The sequence below is a fragment of the Aethalodelphis obliquidens genome, unplaced genomic scaffold, assembly GCF_003676395.1.
Source record: "Aethalodelphis obliquidens isolate GAN/ISIS:26980383/991018 unplaced genomic scaffold, ASM367639v1 scaffold26, whole genome shotgun sequence".
NCBI lineage: Eukaryota > Metazoa > Chordata > Mammalia > Artiodactyla > Delphinidae > Aethalodelphis > Aethalodelphis obliquidens.
The window spans coordinates 14,791,088-14,809,980 of NW_020837970.1; the positions used below are offsets into that span (position 1 = coordinate 14,791,088).

The 18,893-nt window shown below is 36.7% G+C and overlaps 1 protein-coding gene across 3 annotated transcripts in view; it reads left to right on the forward strand.

Annotated features, from left to right (window-relative positions):
- Nucleotides 1–18,893, forward strand: part of PIAS1 (protein inhibitor of activated STAT 1) — a 128,422-nt gene that overhangs the window by 14,735 nt on the left and 94,794 nt on the right. For all 3 annotated transcript variants that reach the window (XR_003436418.1, XM_027123430.1, XM_027123431.1), the window contains exon 2: nucleotides 11,933–12,377. Coding sequence is in view for 2 of the 3 variants with exons in the window: in XM_027123430.1 (XP_026979231.1) it covers nucleotides 11,933–12,377 (445 nt within the window). In the remaining variant the exon portion in view is untranslated. The remainder of the gene's footprint in view (nucleotides 1–11,932; nucleotides 12,378–18,893) is intronic.

The window sequence follows — 18,893 nt, forward strand, 5'->3', positions numbered from 1 at the left end:
AGAGAACAGACTTGTGGTTGCCAACGGGGAAGGAGAGGTGGGAGAGGGATGGACTGGGAGTTTGGGGTTGGTAGATGCAAACTATTACATATAGAATGGATGGACAACAAGGTCCTACTGTGTAGCACAGGGAACTATATTCAATATCCTATAATAAACCATAATGGAAAATAATTTTTTTAAATAAAATAAAAACAACATTTGTGGGAATTCCCTGGAGGTCCAGTGGTTAGGACTCCGTGCTTTCACTGCAAGGGCCTGGGTTCAATCCCTGGTTGGGGAACTAAGATCCTGCAAGTCTTGTAGTGTGGCCAAAAAAAAAAAAAAAGGGCTTGCCTGGTGGCGCAGTGGTTGAGAGTCCGCCTGCTGATGCAGGGGACATGGGTTCGTGCCCCAGTCTGGGAAGATGCCGCGGAGCGGCTGGGCCTGTGAGTCATGGCTGCTGAGCCTGCGCGTCCGGAGCCTGTGCGCCGCAGCAGGAGAGGCCACAACAGTGAGAGGCCCGCGTACCACAAAAAAAAAAAAAAAAAATGTATGTATCTTTTTCTAAGCTTGTTTTTCTCTGAAAGCTATAAATCAAGACTAGCATATGATAACCTTAATTGTTTTTTTTGTGCACCCTGGATAGTGTTTATTGAATAATTACCTTAATATTGGAGAATCTTGGGGAAAAAATAATCATCTGAATCCTAAGTAGTTGAACAATCTTATTTGTAACCTTAAACCTTGTTATATGGAGGGGAATTTCTTATCATGTGCCACTGGGCTCTATAGTCTTGACCCTGTTATATCCCAAGTTTTAAGGATGACCTGTATGAATATTTAAGTAGCAAAACTCTCAGATTTTGTAGGTGTCAGAAAGCTGGGAAGAATGTTAGATGACAAAATCAAGAGGAATTAATTCATCATCATCATCTCCTGTGCACTTACTAGATGTCATCTACCATACTTAGCATAGGTGATATGGAGAAAAGTGTCCTTGAAAGGCTCAAAGTCTAGGGGAGGACATAGACTAGAAAATCAGCTGTTTACAACACTGTGTGATAAATGCTGCAGTAGAGAGTGCAGGGTGCAGTTCTTCAGGGTTTTGAAAGGTTGGAATAATGAACTTGGAAAAAACGAAGTTTAACAGCACTGTATATAAAGTTCTATTTTTAAATTTTAAAAATTGTATTGGAGGATGAGGAGGTTTAACCTAGTAGCATGTCATGTGAAAACAATTGAATAAAGGTTTTAGTTAACCTCAAGCTTAATGTGAGCGACAATATGATGTGGACGTGACTCCCTGTCCCTGCTGAAAGAAAATCATAACGTACAACATCCTTCCACTTGCCTAAATAAAACAGGCCAGTCAGTCTAAAATGCCTTATTAGGTTGCACTGGTAGAAATAGCTCTGTTCATAATAAGAGAGATAGTACTAAGCGTAGTCAAACTATTATCTGGATTATTTCATTCACTCTGAGTATGATGGCCAGGGTGGGAAGGGGTCTATACCAACAGGATGAAATTTTAGAACCACTGGGTAGAAGTTTAAGGAAAATTTCAATTCATAGAGCTTTTTAGTAATGTAGGATGTTTTACGATTAGACTGTGAACTCATGTAAGTGTTTCAGTAGAGGCTGAGAGACCATCAGTTAAGGAGGTTACAGTAGAACTTCATATATTAGATGGAGAGTTGGACAAGATGATTGCTAAAGTTCTATTTTAAACTAACAACATTGTAAGTCAGGTATACTTAAAGAAAAATAAATAAAAAAAATACAGTCCTATTTTATGTTATGATCCTGCGATTCTACAGTTTTTAAAAACATCATTTCAGGGCTTCCCTGGTGGTGCAGTGGTTGGGAATCTCCCTGCCAATGCAGGGGACACGAGTTCGATCCCTGGTCTGGGACGATCCCACATGCCGTGGAGCAACTAAGCCTGTGCGCCACAACTACTGAGCCCGCGCGCCTAGAGCCCGCGCTGCGCAATGAGAGGCCGCCACGGTGAGAGGCCCGCGCACCGCAATGAAGAGTAGCCCCCGCTCTCCGCAACTAGAGAAAAAAAAAACCCGTGTGCAGCAATGAAGACCCAACGCAGCCAAAATTAGAAAAACAAAAACTAAAAAAAGAAAAACATCATTTCATGGACTTCCTTGGTGGTCCAGTGGTTAAGACTGCGTGCTTCCACTGCAGAGGGTCCGGGTTCGATCCCTGGTCAGGGGAGTTCTGTATGGCGTGTGGTGCGGCAAAAAAAACACAAACTCATTTCAAATTCCCTAATAATGTCTGTAATTGTCAGTACTCTGTAGCATTGTGTGGACTTTGGCATCTGACTTTTGAGTCTGAGCTCCGCTATTTACTAGCTCTAACTTTGATTGAATAGGTTACACCTGTTACTCTGAAATAGTTCTCTTGATACTTTCCCTCTAAGGTTTTTACTTGGGACCCAGATTGAAGGCTGTGATTTAAAGATTTTGTATAGTTACAGAATGCATTTTTTATCACTTTTTGTTTTGTTAGTATTTATCTATTCTTCCTTTTACACTTCTTAACTTTCTCTCAGATAAAGTGTAATGTATCTTTCATCGCATCTTGTCTGAAACTTAAATTAGATGATATCTCCAGTTGTAAATGCAACATTTTGTTTGGTTTTAGTTGGAGGAGTTTGTGAAAAAATATTCATTCTTTTATAATTTGATGGACTTAAAATTTCTTAAAGCTTTATTTTATTTTTTTATAAATTTATTTATATATTTTAAAATTTTTGGCTGTGTTGGGTCTCTGTTGCTGCGCGCAGGCTTTCTGTAGCTGTGGCGAGTGGGGGCTACACTTCGTTGTGCGTGGGCTTCTCATTGCGGTGGCTTCTCTTGTTGAGGAGCACGGGCTCTAGGTGTGTGGGCTTCAGTAGTTGTGGCTCGCGGGCTCTAGAGCGCAGGCTCAGTAGTTGCGGTACACGGACTTAGTTGCTCCACGGCATGTGGGATCTTCCTGGACCAGGGTTTGAACCCATGTGCCCTGCACTGGCAGGTAGATTCTTAACCGCTGTGCCAGCAGGGAAGTCCATAAAGCTTTACTATTTGAAAAGTGAACGATTGTTCTCATGATCATGTATAGCACTGCTTTTTAAAAGACACTTCATCTAGATTATTGAACGTTCTTGCAGATTTTCTTTGCAGTATTTCTTGGTCCTGTCTCCTCTATTTCCACTGTCACAGTTTCTTCTTACGTGTAGATAATTAATTCTTGCTTGTTGCTATGTCTTTTAGCTAGAAGTCTTATTTTCTTAGTCTTGTTTCATCCATCCTATAGGTGGCTACTTGAATAACCTTAAACTATTTTTATCACATGTTTACTGTCCCCAAATAAGCATTTATTCTGCTGCTTGTTCACTCTGTAGAGTCTAATTTCTCTCACTGTCATTTAGTGTCCCCATCCCAGTGTAACACATACTCTGTCCTGGGTAAGATTTGTGATAAGACACTTGTATTGGTTGGTGGTTATAAATTTGAGCTCTGAAGTCAGGTCAGGTTTGAGCCCTGTCTCCATCACTTGTCTACTTATTTACTGTTTAGCATCAGTTCTCTCCATAGATGGGAATAATATTGGTCTGTCTCTTGGGTTCATGTGACGGTTAAGTAAGATACTCATGCTACTATAATTAATATGTAATTGGCATATTATAAGCATTTAATACATATTGGGTTTATCATTTTTACTGGATCAACTCATGTATGACACATATATATATATAATAAATTTATTTATTTATTTATTTTTTGGCTGTGTTGGGTCTTCATTTCTGTGCGAGGGCTTTCTCTAGTTGCGGCGAGCGAGTGCCACTCTTCATCGCGGTGCGCGGGCCTCTCACTGTCGCGGCCTCTCGTTGCGGAGCGCAGGCTCAGTAGCTGTGGCTCATGGGCCTAGTTGCTCCGCGGCATGTGGGATCTTCCCAGACCAGGGCTCGAACCCGTGTCCCCTGCATTGGCAGGCAGATTCTCAACCACTGCGCCACCAGCGAAGCCCGACACTTATATTTTTGACTGAGAACATTGCTCATTGAGAGATTTCACTGACCATACAGATTGTTTGTATTTCTTTATCCTGTGAAAGAGTAGAATGAAAAGAAAGATTTCACTTAATAGTTATAACATTATAGAATTTTGAAACTGAGGAATCTTTGAGAAGCTCTAGTCAATCTGTCATTTTTTAAAGAGAGAAAATAGACCCTGAAAGATTGTGATTCAGTAAATTAGTGGCCGAGTTAGTATTAGAATCCAAATTCTATATATACTAGTACCATATTATGTTGTATTTGTACCTAGCACATTTGAGAATTGAATTAATGTGATTATGAGTCTCTGTCTCTGAAGAATAGCTTATCTCTGTGTGTTCATTGTTTGTTCCTATACTCCCTTTCTACAACCCATTTACGGCTCATTCATGGATCCAAAAAGCATTTATTGAACATCTGTGTGCAGAGCAGCTTTTTACTTAAAGTTATATTTGTCCTACCTCTGCATAAGAAGTTTGGCAATGTGTTAGAATTTTAAACTCCTTTTAAACTCTTTTTAAATTAAGCTAAACTTTTTTTATTGTAAAAAAATTTAATCCAAATTTTAAACTGTTTTGATTTCGGTTTGTTATTTTTAGTATTTGAGTTATCATCTAGAAGGAGCTTTTGAAGGACATATCCATGGGTTTCATGAAATGTGGTAGTACATAAATGGGGATAATATTTAAATTATCTATCAAAAATCAAAGCCATGGTATGCCATTTCAACAGAGTGGTAGGTTTATACTTTGCTTGAAGGAGAATGGAATATTCATGTTTTGTCATTATGTGGGAGCTAAATGAATCCCATGTGATGGAAGATACCAGAAGGGGAGAAAGATAATCAGCTAGAGGAGTAGGCACTACAGGTCATTTTTCAGTCATCTTATATTGAGAAATAAATAAAAGATGAGAAATCAGGTGGAACAAGATTATGGAGAAGTATGTAACCAGCCTGACTTGCTGCTTTAGTAGAAACTGTCTAACTAGGTTTTCTGGTTGAACTGGACATTGTTGACAAATTGCTAATCTAACAGCTGTTTATTAACTATTTTAAGTGGAGAGGATTAGAAATGATCCTAAAGTCAGTTCCATTGAATGAAGAATCTGACTTTGAAAATAATGGATAAAATATTTTTGTAGTACTGTACAATCGTTTTTTTTTTTTGCGGTACACGGGCCCCTCACTGTTGTGGCCTCCCCCGCCGCGGAGCACAGGCTCCGGACGCGCAGGGTCAGCGGCCACGGCCCACGGGCCCAGCCGCTGTGCGGCATGTGGGATCCTCCCGGACCGGACCGGGGCACGAACCCGTGTCCCCTGCATTGGCAGGCGGACTCTCAACCACTGCGCCACCAGGGAAGCCCCCTGTACAATCTTTATGCAGTTAGAATATTTTTGATGATTGCTTTTGTGGGTAGAAAGTGAAAGTATAAATGAAATATTATGACATTGTTAAGTGCCTATTTTGACTGTCTTTAGAATTCATTTTGGTTTACAGTTGTTTACAAATTGATACCAGATAAAGATTCATAATATAGAGTCTGCTTTATGATTCATCGTCTAAAATACTGCAGTGGGATGTGTGAATGAGAGTAATTAGGTGGTTCAACAAGAAGTACCTAATTCTTATTCACAATTTAGGTATGACCTTTAATAATGTAGGGTCATAGCTAATGAGACACTTTTTTTTTTTTTTGGCGGTACGTGGGCCTCTCACTTTTGTGGCCTCTCCCGTTGCGGAGCAGAGGCTTCGGACGCGCAGGCTCGGCGGCCATGGCTCACGGGCCCAGCCGCTCCGCGGCATGTGGGATCTTCCCGGACCGGGGCACGAACCCGTGTCCCCTGCATCGGCAGGCGGACTCTCAACCACTGCGCCACCAGGGAAGCCCTGGCACTTTTTATTTAATCTCAGAAATCTCTTTGTCTACAGTACTTGTTGATATTGCTTGACTGTTGTATTTCTTTTTCTCAGAATATGGTCCCTACCTCTGTAGTTGGAATGGTGTTCTTATACAGGCACGCACACCGAACTGTGTGTGTGCGTGTGTGTGTAAAATGTTACATATCTGAGAAGGAGATTAAGTTGAAATGTGTTCTTATAGAATGGTGAGGACCTTCCCCTCTTCCCTCCCCATTCCCCTACTCTGCCCTGAGAACACTGGAAGCCAACCTTATACTGCCAAAGCAGGAGGTTGGAGGATTCCTCTGTGTCAAAAGTGATCAGATAAAAGGAAAAAATGGAATCCTCATGATAGCCAAGTTCCTGCCTTATCATCCTAGAGTGCAGTACTCGGTCTGCTCACTCACACAGTTCATCTGATCATCTTTTTCGTGTCTTACTCTTAGATATAAATGTACAGCCAAAGGTTCCCTTACTTGAGGAAAACGTCAAGCATGAAAGGCAGAGACCAGAGAAAATAGCAAGAAAGAACTCAGATTACAGAGACAGTGCAGGCAGGTGAAGAAAATAACAACGTCAAACACCCTATTTATTTATATTCTCAAGAGAAAAGATGCTGTAGTAAAAAATAAAATTTTTTAAAAAGAGAGAAGATACTACATTCATGTAAAATAAGAACAAGATGTAGAGGGAAAAAAAAAGAGAAAGAAAAATGCAGCAAACAGAAAAGAGCTCATGGGAATTGAAATTTTAATAAAAGAGTTAGAAGATGAAGTTGAGGAAATCTCCCAGAAAATAGAGCTAAAGACAAGAGATGTAAATGCAAGAGGAAAAAGAAAACAGATCAAAAGAGAATTAGACAGTCTAGCAAGGCCCGTATCTAAATAATAGGTATACAAGAAAAAGAACAGAGAAAAATCAAAGGAAGATTACTGCAAGAAAACTTCCCAGGGACTTCCCTGGTGGCACAGTGGTTAAGAATCCACCTGCCAATGCAGGGGACACGGGTTCGATCCCTTGTCCGGGAAGATCCCACATGCCGCAGAGCAGCTAAGCCCGTGTGCCACAACTACTGAGACTGTGCTCTAGAGCCCACGAACCACAACTACTGAGCCCATGTGCCACAACTACTGAAGCCCACGTGCCTAGAGCCCGTGCTCTGCAACAAGAGAAGCCACAGCAGTGAGAAGCCCGCACACCACAATGAAGAGTAGCCCCTGCTTGCCACAACTAGAGAAAGCCTGCATGCAGCAAGGAAGACCCAACACAGCCAAAAATAAATTTATTTAAAAAGAAAAAGAAAACTTCCCAGAACTGAAGGACATACATCTATAAATGTAAAAGACTTAGCAATTATCAGTTCATACAATTAAGAAAAAAAAAAACCTACTCCAAGATACAATATTGTAAAATTTCAGAACACATAATGAGAAGCATCTGGAAGCTTCCTGAGGAGGATATATAGGTGACTGTGAAAGACTGCAGATCAGAATGGTGCCAGGCTTCTTAAGAGAAGATGATGAGGAAAGGCCTTCAAAATTCTGATGGAACATACTTTCCTGCCTGGAATTCTATACTGAGCCAAACTCAGTTACTAAGTATGAGTAAATGAAGATATTTTTAGACAATGCAAGGGATTTTTTAAAAAGTGTACTTCCCATGCCTCCTTCTCAGGAAGCTACTGGAGGAAATACCCCACTAAAAAGAGAAAATCAAGAAAAGAAGTGAGATCAAGGAAACAGGGGGTCCAACACGAAGAGTGATAAGGGAATTCCCAGGATAAGTTAAAGGGAAATTCCATGACCATAGTTTTGTACCTGGCCTAGAGAACAAGCAGTCTAAATTGGAACTTGATGGAGGATTGTATGAAGTATATTTTTAAGAAAGAAATTAAAGGACTTCCCTGGTGGCGCAGTGGTTAGGAATCTGCCTGCCAATGCAGGGGACATGGGTTCGATCCTGGTCCGGAAAGATCTGACATGCCGCGGAACAACTAAGCCCATGTGCCACAACTACTGAGCCTGTGATCTAGAGCCCACGAGCCACAACTGCTGAGCCCGTGTGCCACAACTACTGAAGCCCATGCGCCTAGAGCCCATGCTCCGCAGCAAGAGAAGCCACCACAATAAGAAGTCCGCGCACTGCAACCAAGAGTAGCCCCTGCTAGCCGCAACTAGAGAAAGGCCATGCGCAGCAACGAAGACCCAACGCAGCCAAAAATAAAATTAAAAAAAAAAAGAAATTAAAACAGATTTACCTGATATATTTGAATATGTTGAGAGGAAAGTTAACACTAGCAATTTAAAGATGAATTAACCGTAGTTACACAGAAAATTAAGCAAATGCAAAAATGGTGCAGTTATTAACTAGAAGGAAAACAAGGTCATACAAAAAAACAGTAATAATGATGTACTTTTGGCTCGTCTGTGAATATTATTTACAGCCATAGTAATATTATAAACTCTAACAGTTGATTCAACCAAAAATGATGATGGGAAGTTGTAACAGATCTAAATCATTACCTTTTAATAGGAAGTCAATTTTTTTCCTAAAGGGAAAATATTTTAAATAACTAATAGACCTACTATATAGTAGAAATAGTGAAAAAAACGCCTGAAGAAATAGCTAAAAAGACTTGAAGGTAGTTGCCTTAGGGATGTGAAAAATGGGGACAGGGCAAGTGACATCTGTTTTTCTTGTAAAACTGTTCGACTTTTAAAACGGTGTACAGGTCTTTCTGATTGAAAAGATTCATTTAAAAAAGTTGACCCTCACAGAATGCTTTCTGTACAGAATATACACATTTCTCAGGCATTCTATCATTTGGGGTTGTAGAGTCAGCAGAATGCTATCCAAGGAGGCAATGATTTCTAGTAATAGCAGTGGTTGATGTTATCCTTAGTTATAAATATTCATTTTGTTGTAGTGCTAACAAATGGAGATTTTAAACACACGAAAGATTAAAATACATTGCATTTCAACATTTCACATTTAAGTGTTTAGTTTTCCTCTGTGTTGTCAACACTTTACATTGTGAATTGATTGCTCCATGCTTCTTTGAAGCTTTTTGGTTGAGAGATACTTCAGATGGTTGCATTTCCTGCCCTCTTTTATTTGGTTTTTTAAATAGTGCATGCTTATTACAGTCCTTAAGATTATGCAGCAGCTGCTCCAATAATCGCAATAGATAGCACCTCAGCTTTCACTGTACCTGATTACAAGGTGCAATGGTTAATTTGAATCCAGATGTTTTCTTTTATCTTAACCACCAATTTTAAGCTAAAATGTTGAAGCTTGAAGTTGAGATTAAATATTAAATAAATTGATCTTTTAGAAGTTTTTCTCTTTCCTAATTAAAAGGCATGTGGTTTGTTTTTGCTAAAAGACACTCACATAGTGTAAAGGTACAACATTTGGAGTGAACTAGTTTTGTAACATTCAACAAATTTCTTAACCTTCCTAGGCCTCAGTTTTCCCATCTGTAAATTGAGGACAATACCTACCTTATAATTGTGATGATTAATTATGCATCCTGTGAAAATGAAAACAAAAATTATGCCTATGTCATTAACTTTTTTCTTTTGATCATCAAGCAAGAGATTTTATTTTATGCGAGTTGTCAATGTATTCTTCCATAGAAATAGAACAATAATACATCTGTGCTGCATTTAAATCCTTATACACATAGAGTTAGGACAAAAGCTGTCATAAGTTGATGGTAACCGCTGAGTTTCCGTTTTTGTTTTTGACTTAAGAGAATGGAGCTGAATTGAAATGGAAAGACATTCTTCTCTTTCTAAAAATTTATCGTGTTTTCTCTGTAAAACAAAATACATTTGACCAATGCCAACTTAAGTTTAGTTTTAACGTATAATCTTTGAAGCATAATTCATGTTATTTCTTTGAGAGCAGAAACTTACTTATTAATACAGTGCTTTTCTGTTGCAATCTCTGTTCCTTTTAAAATAAGTAAAAAAAAATCTTTAAAACTATTTTGTACTCTTAGGACAGTTTGGATAGTAAGGAGAAATTATTATCCCGGCATTAGATTCTCATAGGAGCGCGAACCCTACTGTGAACTGCGCATGTGAGGGATCTAAGTCACGTGCTCCTTATGAGAATCTAATGCCCGATGATCTGAGGTGGAGCTGAGGCGGTGAGGCTAGTGCTGGGGAGCGGCTGCAAATACAGATTATCATGAGCAGACAGGTTTGACTCCACAGAGACCATAATAAATCAATGCACTTGAATCATCCTGAAACCATCACCCCCCCCCTCCCTGGTCCATGGAAAAATTGTCTTCCACGAAACCAGTCCCTGGTGTCAAAAAGGTTGGGGACTGTTGCCATAGAGGACCTCAGTCTGGTCATGGAATCATTTGTAAAAAAAGAAAATTATAATACAGCAAGATAAGTGCTAAAATAAAGATATGAAAAATGGCCAGTAAGAGTAGTGAAAAGAGAGTCATTTAGTTCTGCCAGGCCTAAAGGGCAAGGCTGACAAAATCTGGGCTTTGAGGAAACAAAGCATTCTCCAGGCCAGGGAAGGTAGGGAAGGGCTCATATTTCTTTGGTTAACCCGCTATATTGCATATAAAGCTCTTTATACACTTGTTTTTCTCACTATTTTATTTTTCTTAATTGTTTTGTAATCTGCAAATAACTTCTAGATGATTGGCTTGAGATGGATATTATCCCAGGGAGTGGTGGTAAATTAGGGAAGGCAGCTTAGCTTTTGTGGTATTTGGGATGAGGTGAGGGGATAAAATAGTTGTGCAAATAGAGAGTAAATGGTAACCTTACATGTGTCTTTCATCCTGACACCTCTCTGTCAGTGGTGGTAAAGTCAGGATTCTTCTGTTAATAGCTGTATGATCTTGTCTTCCCTTTGGATTTCATTTTCCTCAACTTTAAAATAGGAGAATTGGTGCGGGTATTTCCTGTTGGTAGTCTCTTAGTAGTTGGGGAGAAAGGAGCAATAAGTTTGGGAACGCAGAGTTAAAGTTAAATAGATTTCTTTACTTCAGCCTTATGCATTATGGCATGTGGATTGAATTCCTGGACTTTTTTGCCGCGTGGCTTGTGGGATCTTAGTTCCCCGATGAGGGATCGAGCCCAGGCCCTTGGCAGTGAAAGCACAGAGTCCGAACCATTGGGCTGCCAGGAAATTCGCAATTCCTGGACTTTTTAGCCTGGCTTTGCCAATAGAGTGTCAATAATATGTTTCCAGTGTCATCCTTTTCCTAATGGTTTAGTGGAAAGATCATGCATGGACTTTAGAATTATACATAACTGGGTTTGAATCCTCATTGATACTTAGTAGCTATGTGGCCTTAGGTAAGTTGTTTAACCTTTCCTAACTAGTTTCTTCACATGTAAAGCAGGAAGGGTAACACCTTGTGGAGTTGTAAAGATTCAATGAAAACCCATATGAAAATATCAAATGTATCTGGTATATAATAGGTCAAAAAAGGTATAGTTTAAGCCCTATAAATCCAAATCCCAAAGTCAGTATAGAATGTAACATAATGTTATTTGTATCCTGCCTACATCTGGTGCTTGAGGTGGACTGTTTATATGTTTCACATATACTTATATGATTTTCCCCTAAGAAAACAAATGTTCTTGAGGGCTCATTACCTTTTGCCGTCCACACAGCACTCAGTACTCTCCTGGAGACTTAGTAAGTGCTTGATAAATACCTGAAAATTTCACTATAACAATGGAATAAGGTGAGATGTGGTTCTACCTGATGTATACTTATTTTACATCTTTCATAACCCTAGGTAGAAGTTAGTGAATTTATGAATATTAATTTTAAATTTCTTTGGTTATATCAAATGATTAGATTTTAAGTTTGAAATAACTGGAATTGACTGTAAATGAACTGGCCTTTGTAAACAAAGCATAAGGATAAAGTGTTATAATAAAGTATCGTTTAATGTTGTAACATATTATTGGAATACTAATGTTTTACATTTTGTTTTGTCTCTAAGCAAATGGTTATGAGCCTTAGAGTTTCTGAACTCCAAGTACTGTTGGGCTACGCTGGGAGAAACAAGCACGGACGCAAACACGAACTTCTCACAAAAGCCCTGCATTTGCTAAAGGCTGGCTGCAGTCCTGCTGTACAAATGAAAATTAAAGAACTCTATAGGCGGAGGTTCCCCCAGAAAATCATGACGCCTGCGGACTTGTCCATCTCCAGCGTACATTCAAGTCCTATGCCAGCAACTTTGTCTCCATCTACCATTCCACAACTCACTTATGATGGTCACCCTGCATCATCACCGTTACTCCCTGTTTCTCTTCTGGGACCTAAACATGAACTGGAACTCCCACATCTTACATCAGCTCTTCACCCAGTCCATCCGGATATAAAACTTCAAAAATTACCATTTTATGATTTACTGGATGAACTGATAAAACCCACCAGTCTAGGTAAGATTATTCTGTAATGATTATTTGGTTGCTTTTGGAGGATACATTTTCATTTTTGAGTTTGAATTTGACCCAGATTATTATTCATAATAAAATTTATATTTGGTGGTAGGATCCAGATGGTAAAAAGGATCTTTCAATTTTAGACAAATCAAATATATAAAAGCTGTCTTTTAGACAGAAAAAAAGCATATTCAAGTCTTCCGTGATGGTTGCTGACACAGAAAATGTTAAAAACTTTCCAAGAATATAAACGTTTTTAAAGTGTAATATTTTAGATTGTTGATTACTATTTTATAATAACCCTTACAAAATTAAAATTAAAACCCAGTAATTAAAATCAGTCTCTGAATTCAGTTTTTAATTTTCAAGGGTTGATGACATCTAAAACAAATGACTATTTTTGATTATTTAAATGAGTAAATGGTTTAAATTTTTATAAAAGGAGAGTTGAGCTTTGATGTGTAGTATTTTAATTCCAGTTGACTTTTTCAAGTGGATATGTGTACCTTGCAGGTGCACACATGATTATATAATACTAATAAACACTTGAAATTTCATGTACTATGTTTTCCCATCATTTGATAAGTGCCTAGCCTATTAATAGAATTCGATGTATTAATCAACTTGAAATTTTAATTGCTATAATGCTACCTTACTTTATTTAAGGTAGAAGAAAATTGACCCTGTTGGGATCTCTGCTACCTTTGGTATAATATATTTAAAATATCAGACTTCCAGATGCTGGTTTGTTGTTATAAATCAGTGGTTGGCAAACTACGGCTGGCAAGGGAAATCCAGCCTGCAGCCTGTTTTGGTGGATCTGAGCTAAGATTTTTTTTTTTTTTTTTAATATTCCTAAAGAGTTGTAAAATAAAACAAAAACAGAGAGAAGAATATGCAACAGAGACCATGTATGTCTGCAAAACCTAAAATATTTACTGTCTGGCTTTTACAGAAAAAGTTTGCCAACCCCTGTTACAAATCAGTAAACATTTCAGTTTGGGGGATTGGTGAGTGTTGAATTTTGAGAACATTTACAGAAATTCTTTGAACTGGGAAATGTTTGTTTTAAATTATTTTTAGCAGAATAACTGAATAAATTAAGATTATAGGAGTCATTTTCAAACAACATGAATTTTTTCACATGACTTTATTTTTTAAATAGCCATTAATAAGAAAACTTAACACTTGCTGAGAACCTACTGTAAGCTTTTAAAACTTATACATGCTCATTATAAAAAACGAAAGTGCCAAAGTCCCTTCTTGTTAGCAGTTCAGTATATATGCATATATAAGCAAGTTATGTTTCTTGTTTTTAAGAAGGAATTATATTGTATCAATACATAGTGTTCTGTGACTTGCCCCTACCCCTCTTTTGCCTTACTAATATAGACATTTCTTCTTGTCTGTCTTTCCCATTTTTAATTGAAGGCTATATATACACACACGTATATATAGTGTCTATGTGTACATGTGTGAGCATGTGTGTGTATATATATATGAGCTCATTTCTTATTAAAGACTGTGTATTATTTTATGTTCTAAATAAGTCCCCTATTAAAAGACGTATTTTCTAGTTTTTGGCTGCCAAACACATGCTATAGTGAACATCATCTGAAATTTGAAAGGAAAAAAATGTTGGTGGCTTTTATTTGATTTGATTCCCAGCTCTCAAATTTTCTTTGGGTCTTAGTAATTAACATATCTTCTTGTTTTCAGTTTCACTAATATAAATTTCAAGTACCAGTGTGAATAGGTGATGTTTACATACGTATCTAAATTTTGATATGAAAAGTAGAAATGCAAACTGGACATACATTCTGGTTATATTGGATAATATTTTAAATATTAATAAAAATTGAGCATTTAAAATTATTTTTATTTTACTGAGGTACTTTGCTTAAATATATATGTTATGTGTTCATTTCTAATTGTCTACACTGTCTTTTTATGCCTTTGCAGTTTAACTTAATATATCATAATTTATATCTTATTGTTTTAATACTTCAGGGTACTTTATCCTTATGAACTTTTTAGTGTGTAATAATAGTGGGCAAACATCTGGGTTTTCCCTAAAAAGATATGAGAGGCAGGTAGTTCATAAGAAATTGTGTTGTTAAAGCTGCAGATAGTTTTTGCTATCTTTCTATAGTATTTTCTCCCTACTGACTGTTTTTAAAGAATAGTCAGTAAATTTTAAATAATTTTTCTGTCTTTACTCTTCATCTGAAAATTTATAGAATGCTTCAATGGGGTATTTTTGTGTAGTAGTTTAAGAGCAATGTCATAAAAGTTTTGCCCATTCTTGATAACCATTAAGTAAACCCTTGCATTTACAAAATTGATGGGTTGAAGTACTAAAATATTTCCCGTAAGATTTATTTAATTGGACTTTCTTTGTATTGTCAAGCCTCATTATTTGCACATGCTAGTGGATGAATGCCTGCTATCTCAGTAAATTCAAAATCACTACTCACAACAGTTTCACAGCCATTTATAGACATGCACAGAGCTGCAAAGAATTTGAGTTGGCTCATGTGTGCTTTCCCACCTGTGGTTGAACTAGGTGGTTCTTGCTTTCATGTTTTCTGCTGTCATATTGTAAACAAATGTCTGCTTTGCACTCTACTTAATGCCACATTTTTTGCATTTCTGTGCTTTTTGTTGGTGATTGCATTGTTTAAAATGGCCCCCAAGCATAGTGCTTAAGTTTTATCTAGTGTTCCTGTATGCACAAAGGCTGTGATGTGCATTATGGAGAAAATACGTGTATTAGATCAGTTTTGTTCAGGCTTGAGTTACAGTGCTGTTGGCAATGAGCTTAGTGTGAATGAATCATCAATATATATCAAATAAGGTGTCTTTAAACAGAAACACACATAAAACAAGGTTAGGTATTGATCAGTTGATGAAAATGTTGTGCTCAGAGGCTTGCAGGAACCTAACCCTGTATTTCTCCTAGGAGCAATAGTTCAGTATTCACTAACTCATTGTTTGTGGCAACTTTATAGAACACCAGTTTTCATGAATAAATCCATTGTTTGTGATATAAACACAAAATTAATAGGTGGTATGGAATTGCTTGGTGGTATGTAAATAGATTTCTAATTTCTCATTGTTATCATAGAACTAAAATAAAAGCAAATATTTGGGTTATGCATAAAAAGATCACCAGAAAGTAATTTGTGGAAGTTTATTGATTCAGTAACTATTCAGGGGATGGAAATACTCAGAGAATTTGAAAAAAGATTCTGAGTAATCTGCAAGAGTTGAGGATGAACATATTTTAAGGCCCTGTTAAGTAAAAAAAAAAAAAAAAAATTGAAAAAAGGAATCTATAAGATTTTTAACATTGTTAGAAGACTATCTCTGTACTTCGTTAAATGAAATGACTACTGCATCATGGAATTCAGTTTTCTAAGGGATTACTTTCGCCAGTAGATTATTTGTTTTAAGTTTAGGAAAACAATATTCTCTGAAAAATTAAATGGTTTTCAGCATTCTCTTTCTTAGTATACATATTGAATACATTTAAAATCATTACAAGCTCTTAAGAGTTTAGTTTGGACCTGTAGTTAGCTAGTTCATCACACTTAATCACTTGAGTCCAGAATGTGGTGGTTAAATTTAATTTTTCATTTTCTCCCCTTCCATTTTATCTGTAAGCAGTAGATTTAAACAGAGTTTAAGGTGTTCTAGTGTAAGCTGAATGTTTGTATGCGTGGTTAATGTTTCTAACTAAAATCAAAACAATAGTTTTGGTATTCCCCTGTTTTATTAGATAATTCTTATCCATTTTTATAATCATCTTGTTATTATTTCTTTAACAATAAGTAATTTTAAGGTCTTTATTCATTTTGGAACACACATTAAAGGGAATTCTTTTCATTAATTGGGAGATGAAGTAAAGGTGGTTGTAAAGTAAAATGCTTGATTTACTATGTATTTTTGTCTGTCAGTATTAAAATCCTGTTTGTTCTATGAGTCCCATTTCAAATGCTTTTAAAAACCTTTTCCATTAATCTTTCTAAGATGCCCCCCTTATATCTGTCTGTTCTTCCCCCATCCAAATCAATTTCACTTTCCTGCATGCTCTTAATAACATTTTGTTGTTGTTAGTTCCTCAAAATCAGCTCTGCTGCGTTCATCTGTATATTCCCATAATATACAGAGCTATGAACCTCTTATGTGGTAACCACAGTAAACAATTATTAGCTCTCCAATTTATTTAAATACAATAAAGTCTGTTTTAATGTTTTTTGCAAAGTATTTGGATGCTACATACTGAAGAATCTGAAACACTGTGACATTTTATTGGTCATGGATGTCATTCTTCAGTTTGTCATGAAACAAGTCACTTATATTTTTTGTCTTTCTCTTTCTTTTAAGTCTTTTTTAAAATTAACTTTTATTGGAGTATAGTTGATTTAAAATGTTGTGTTTCTGCTGTACAGCAAAGTGAATCAGTTATACATATATCCGCTCTTTTTTAGATCCTTTTCCCATATAGGTCATTACAGAGTATTGAGTAGAGTTCCCTGTGCTATACAGTAGGTTCTTATCTATTTTATATATAGTAATGTATATATGTCAATCCCAGTCTCGCGATTTATCCCTCCCTCCCTCTTTTTTTACGTCTTGGAAGATGGTTTCTATTTAAGTTTTAATGTTTGTCAAACAATCTTTTCCGTTAAACACCACCAATATCTCTTCTCTGGGTTACATATTTGATTTTCCTGAGTTCTGTTACAAGTAGTTATAATTTAATTTGATGTAGGACGGTGTATTGGTATTTCCTAGGGATGTCCAACATCCTAGGTGTATAGGGTTTATATTTTCAGTATTTTAGAAAGCTAGGTCAGTCTGTTTCCTTTTTAAAGTAGAACATTTGTATATAGAAAATTATAATTATTTTAGGCTTGGGAAGATGTATGAATAATTTATAGAAAAGATTTGAATTAATATATATGTTTTATATATATGCACTTGGTTTTTTGCCTTAGGAAACAAGGCAGCAGATGCTTCAGCACTCCTAAATAGTTAAAACGATCCATCTTGTTTTGTGCAGTGTGGGTAAGGTTTCTGCTACATCTTAATAACATTGGTTACCAGTGTTTTCTGCCAAGGGCTCGACTGGCATTGGATTAGATTTCACAGTTTCCTTCTCTTCTCATTTTTTATAATTGAGTTTGCCTTCCTCCACATGCCTAATAGCCAGTGCCTAAAGATCAGGTGATGCAAATTCAAGGACACAGACTCTGATAAGTATTGGGAAGGGCATTCAGAGGTTTTATGATTTACTCTACTCTGCTTTTAGAAGATTTGCCTTCTAACAATTCAACACAAGCTGTGCTCTTCTGTACTTGAATTTTAGGAAATCAAAAGCACTATTTTTTTCTGTAGGCAGGTTTCTTCCCTAGGAACTTTTCTTCCTAATTTGGCAGCACTGGTTTCTTTTCTTTTCTTTTTTAAGAGATGTAGAGATAATTTATTTATTTATTTTAAACTTTGGCTAATTTATTGCTTGTGCATTTTAATTACATTTGTTGTTGTATACAACAGTATGAGCATAAACTAGTGTCCATTAAGTATTATAAATTGCTATTTTATTTATCTTTATTTTTAAAATTTTTATTGAAATATAGTTGATTTACAGTGTTGTGTTAGTTTCAGGTACATAGTAAAGTGATTTAGTTATACAGACATATATATAAATATATATTCTTTTTTTACATTCTCTTCAATTATATGTTATTACAAGATACTGAGTATAGTTCCCTGCGCTATACAGTATGTCCTTGTTAGTTATCTATTTTATGTATAGTAGTGTGTATATTTTAATCCCAGACTCCTAATTTATCCCTCTCCCCTCCTCCCCTTGGCAACCATTAGTTTGTTTTCTATGTTTGAGAGTCCATTTCTGTTTTGTAGATAAATTCATTTGTATCCTTTTTTTTAGATTCCTCATGTAAGTGATATCATATGATATTTGTCTTCCTCTGTCTGGCTTACTTCACTTAGTGTGATAATCTCTAGGTCCATCCATGTTGTTGCAAATGGCATTATTTCATTCTCTTTTATGGCTGAGTAATACTCCATTGTGTATATTTACCACATCTTCTTTATCCATTCATCTCTTGATGGACAGTTAGGTTGCTAGCCATTTTTGGCTATTGTAAACAGTGCTGCAATGAACATTGGGGTGCATTTATCTTTTTGAATTATGGTTTTCTCCAGATATATGCCCAGGAGTGGGATTGCTGGATAATATGGTAGCTCTATTATTAGTTTTTTAAGGAACCTCCTTGCTGTTCTCCATAGCGGCTATATCAATTTACATTCCCACCAACAGTGAAGGAAGCTTCCTTTTTCTCCACACTCTCTCCAGCATTTATTATTTGTAGATTTTTTGATGATGGCCATTCTGACCAATGTGAGGTGATACCTCATTGTAGTTTTGATTTGCATTTCTCTAATAATTAGCGATATTGAGCATCTTTTCATGTGCCTCCT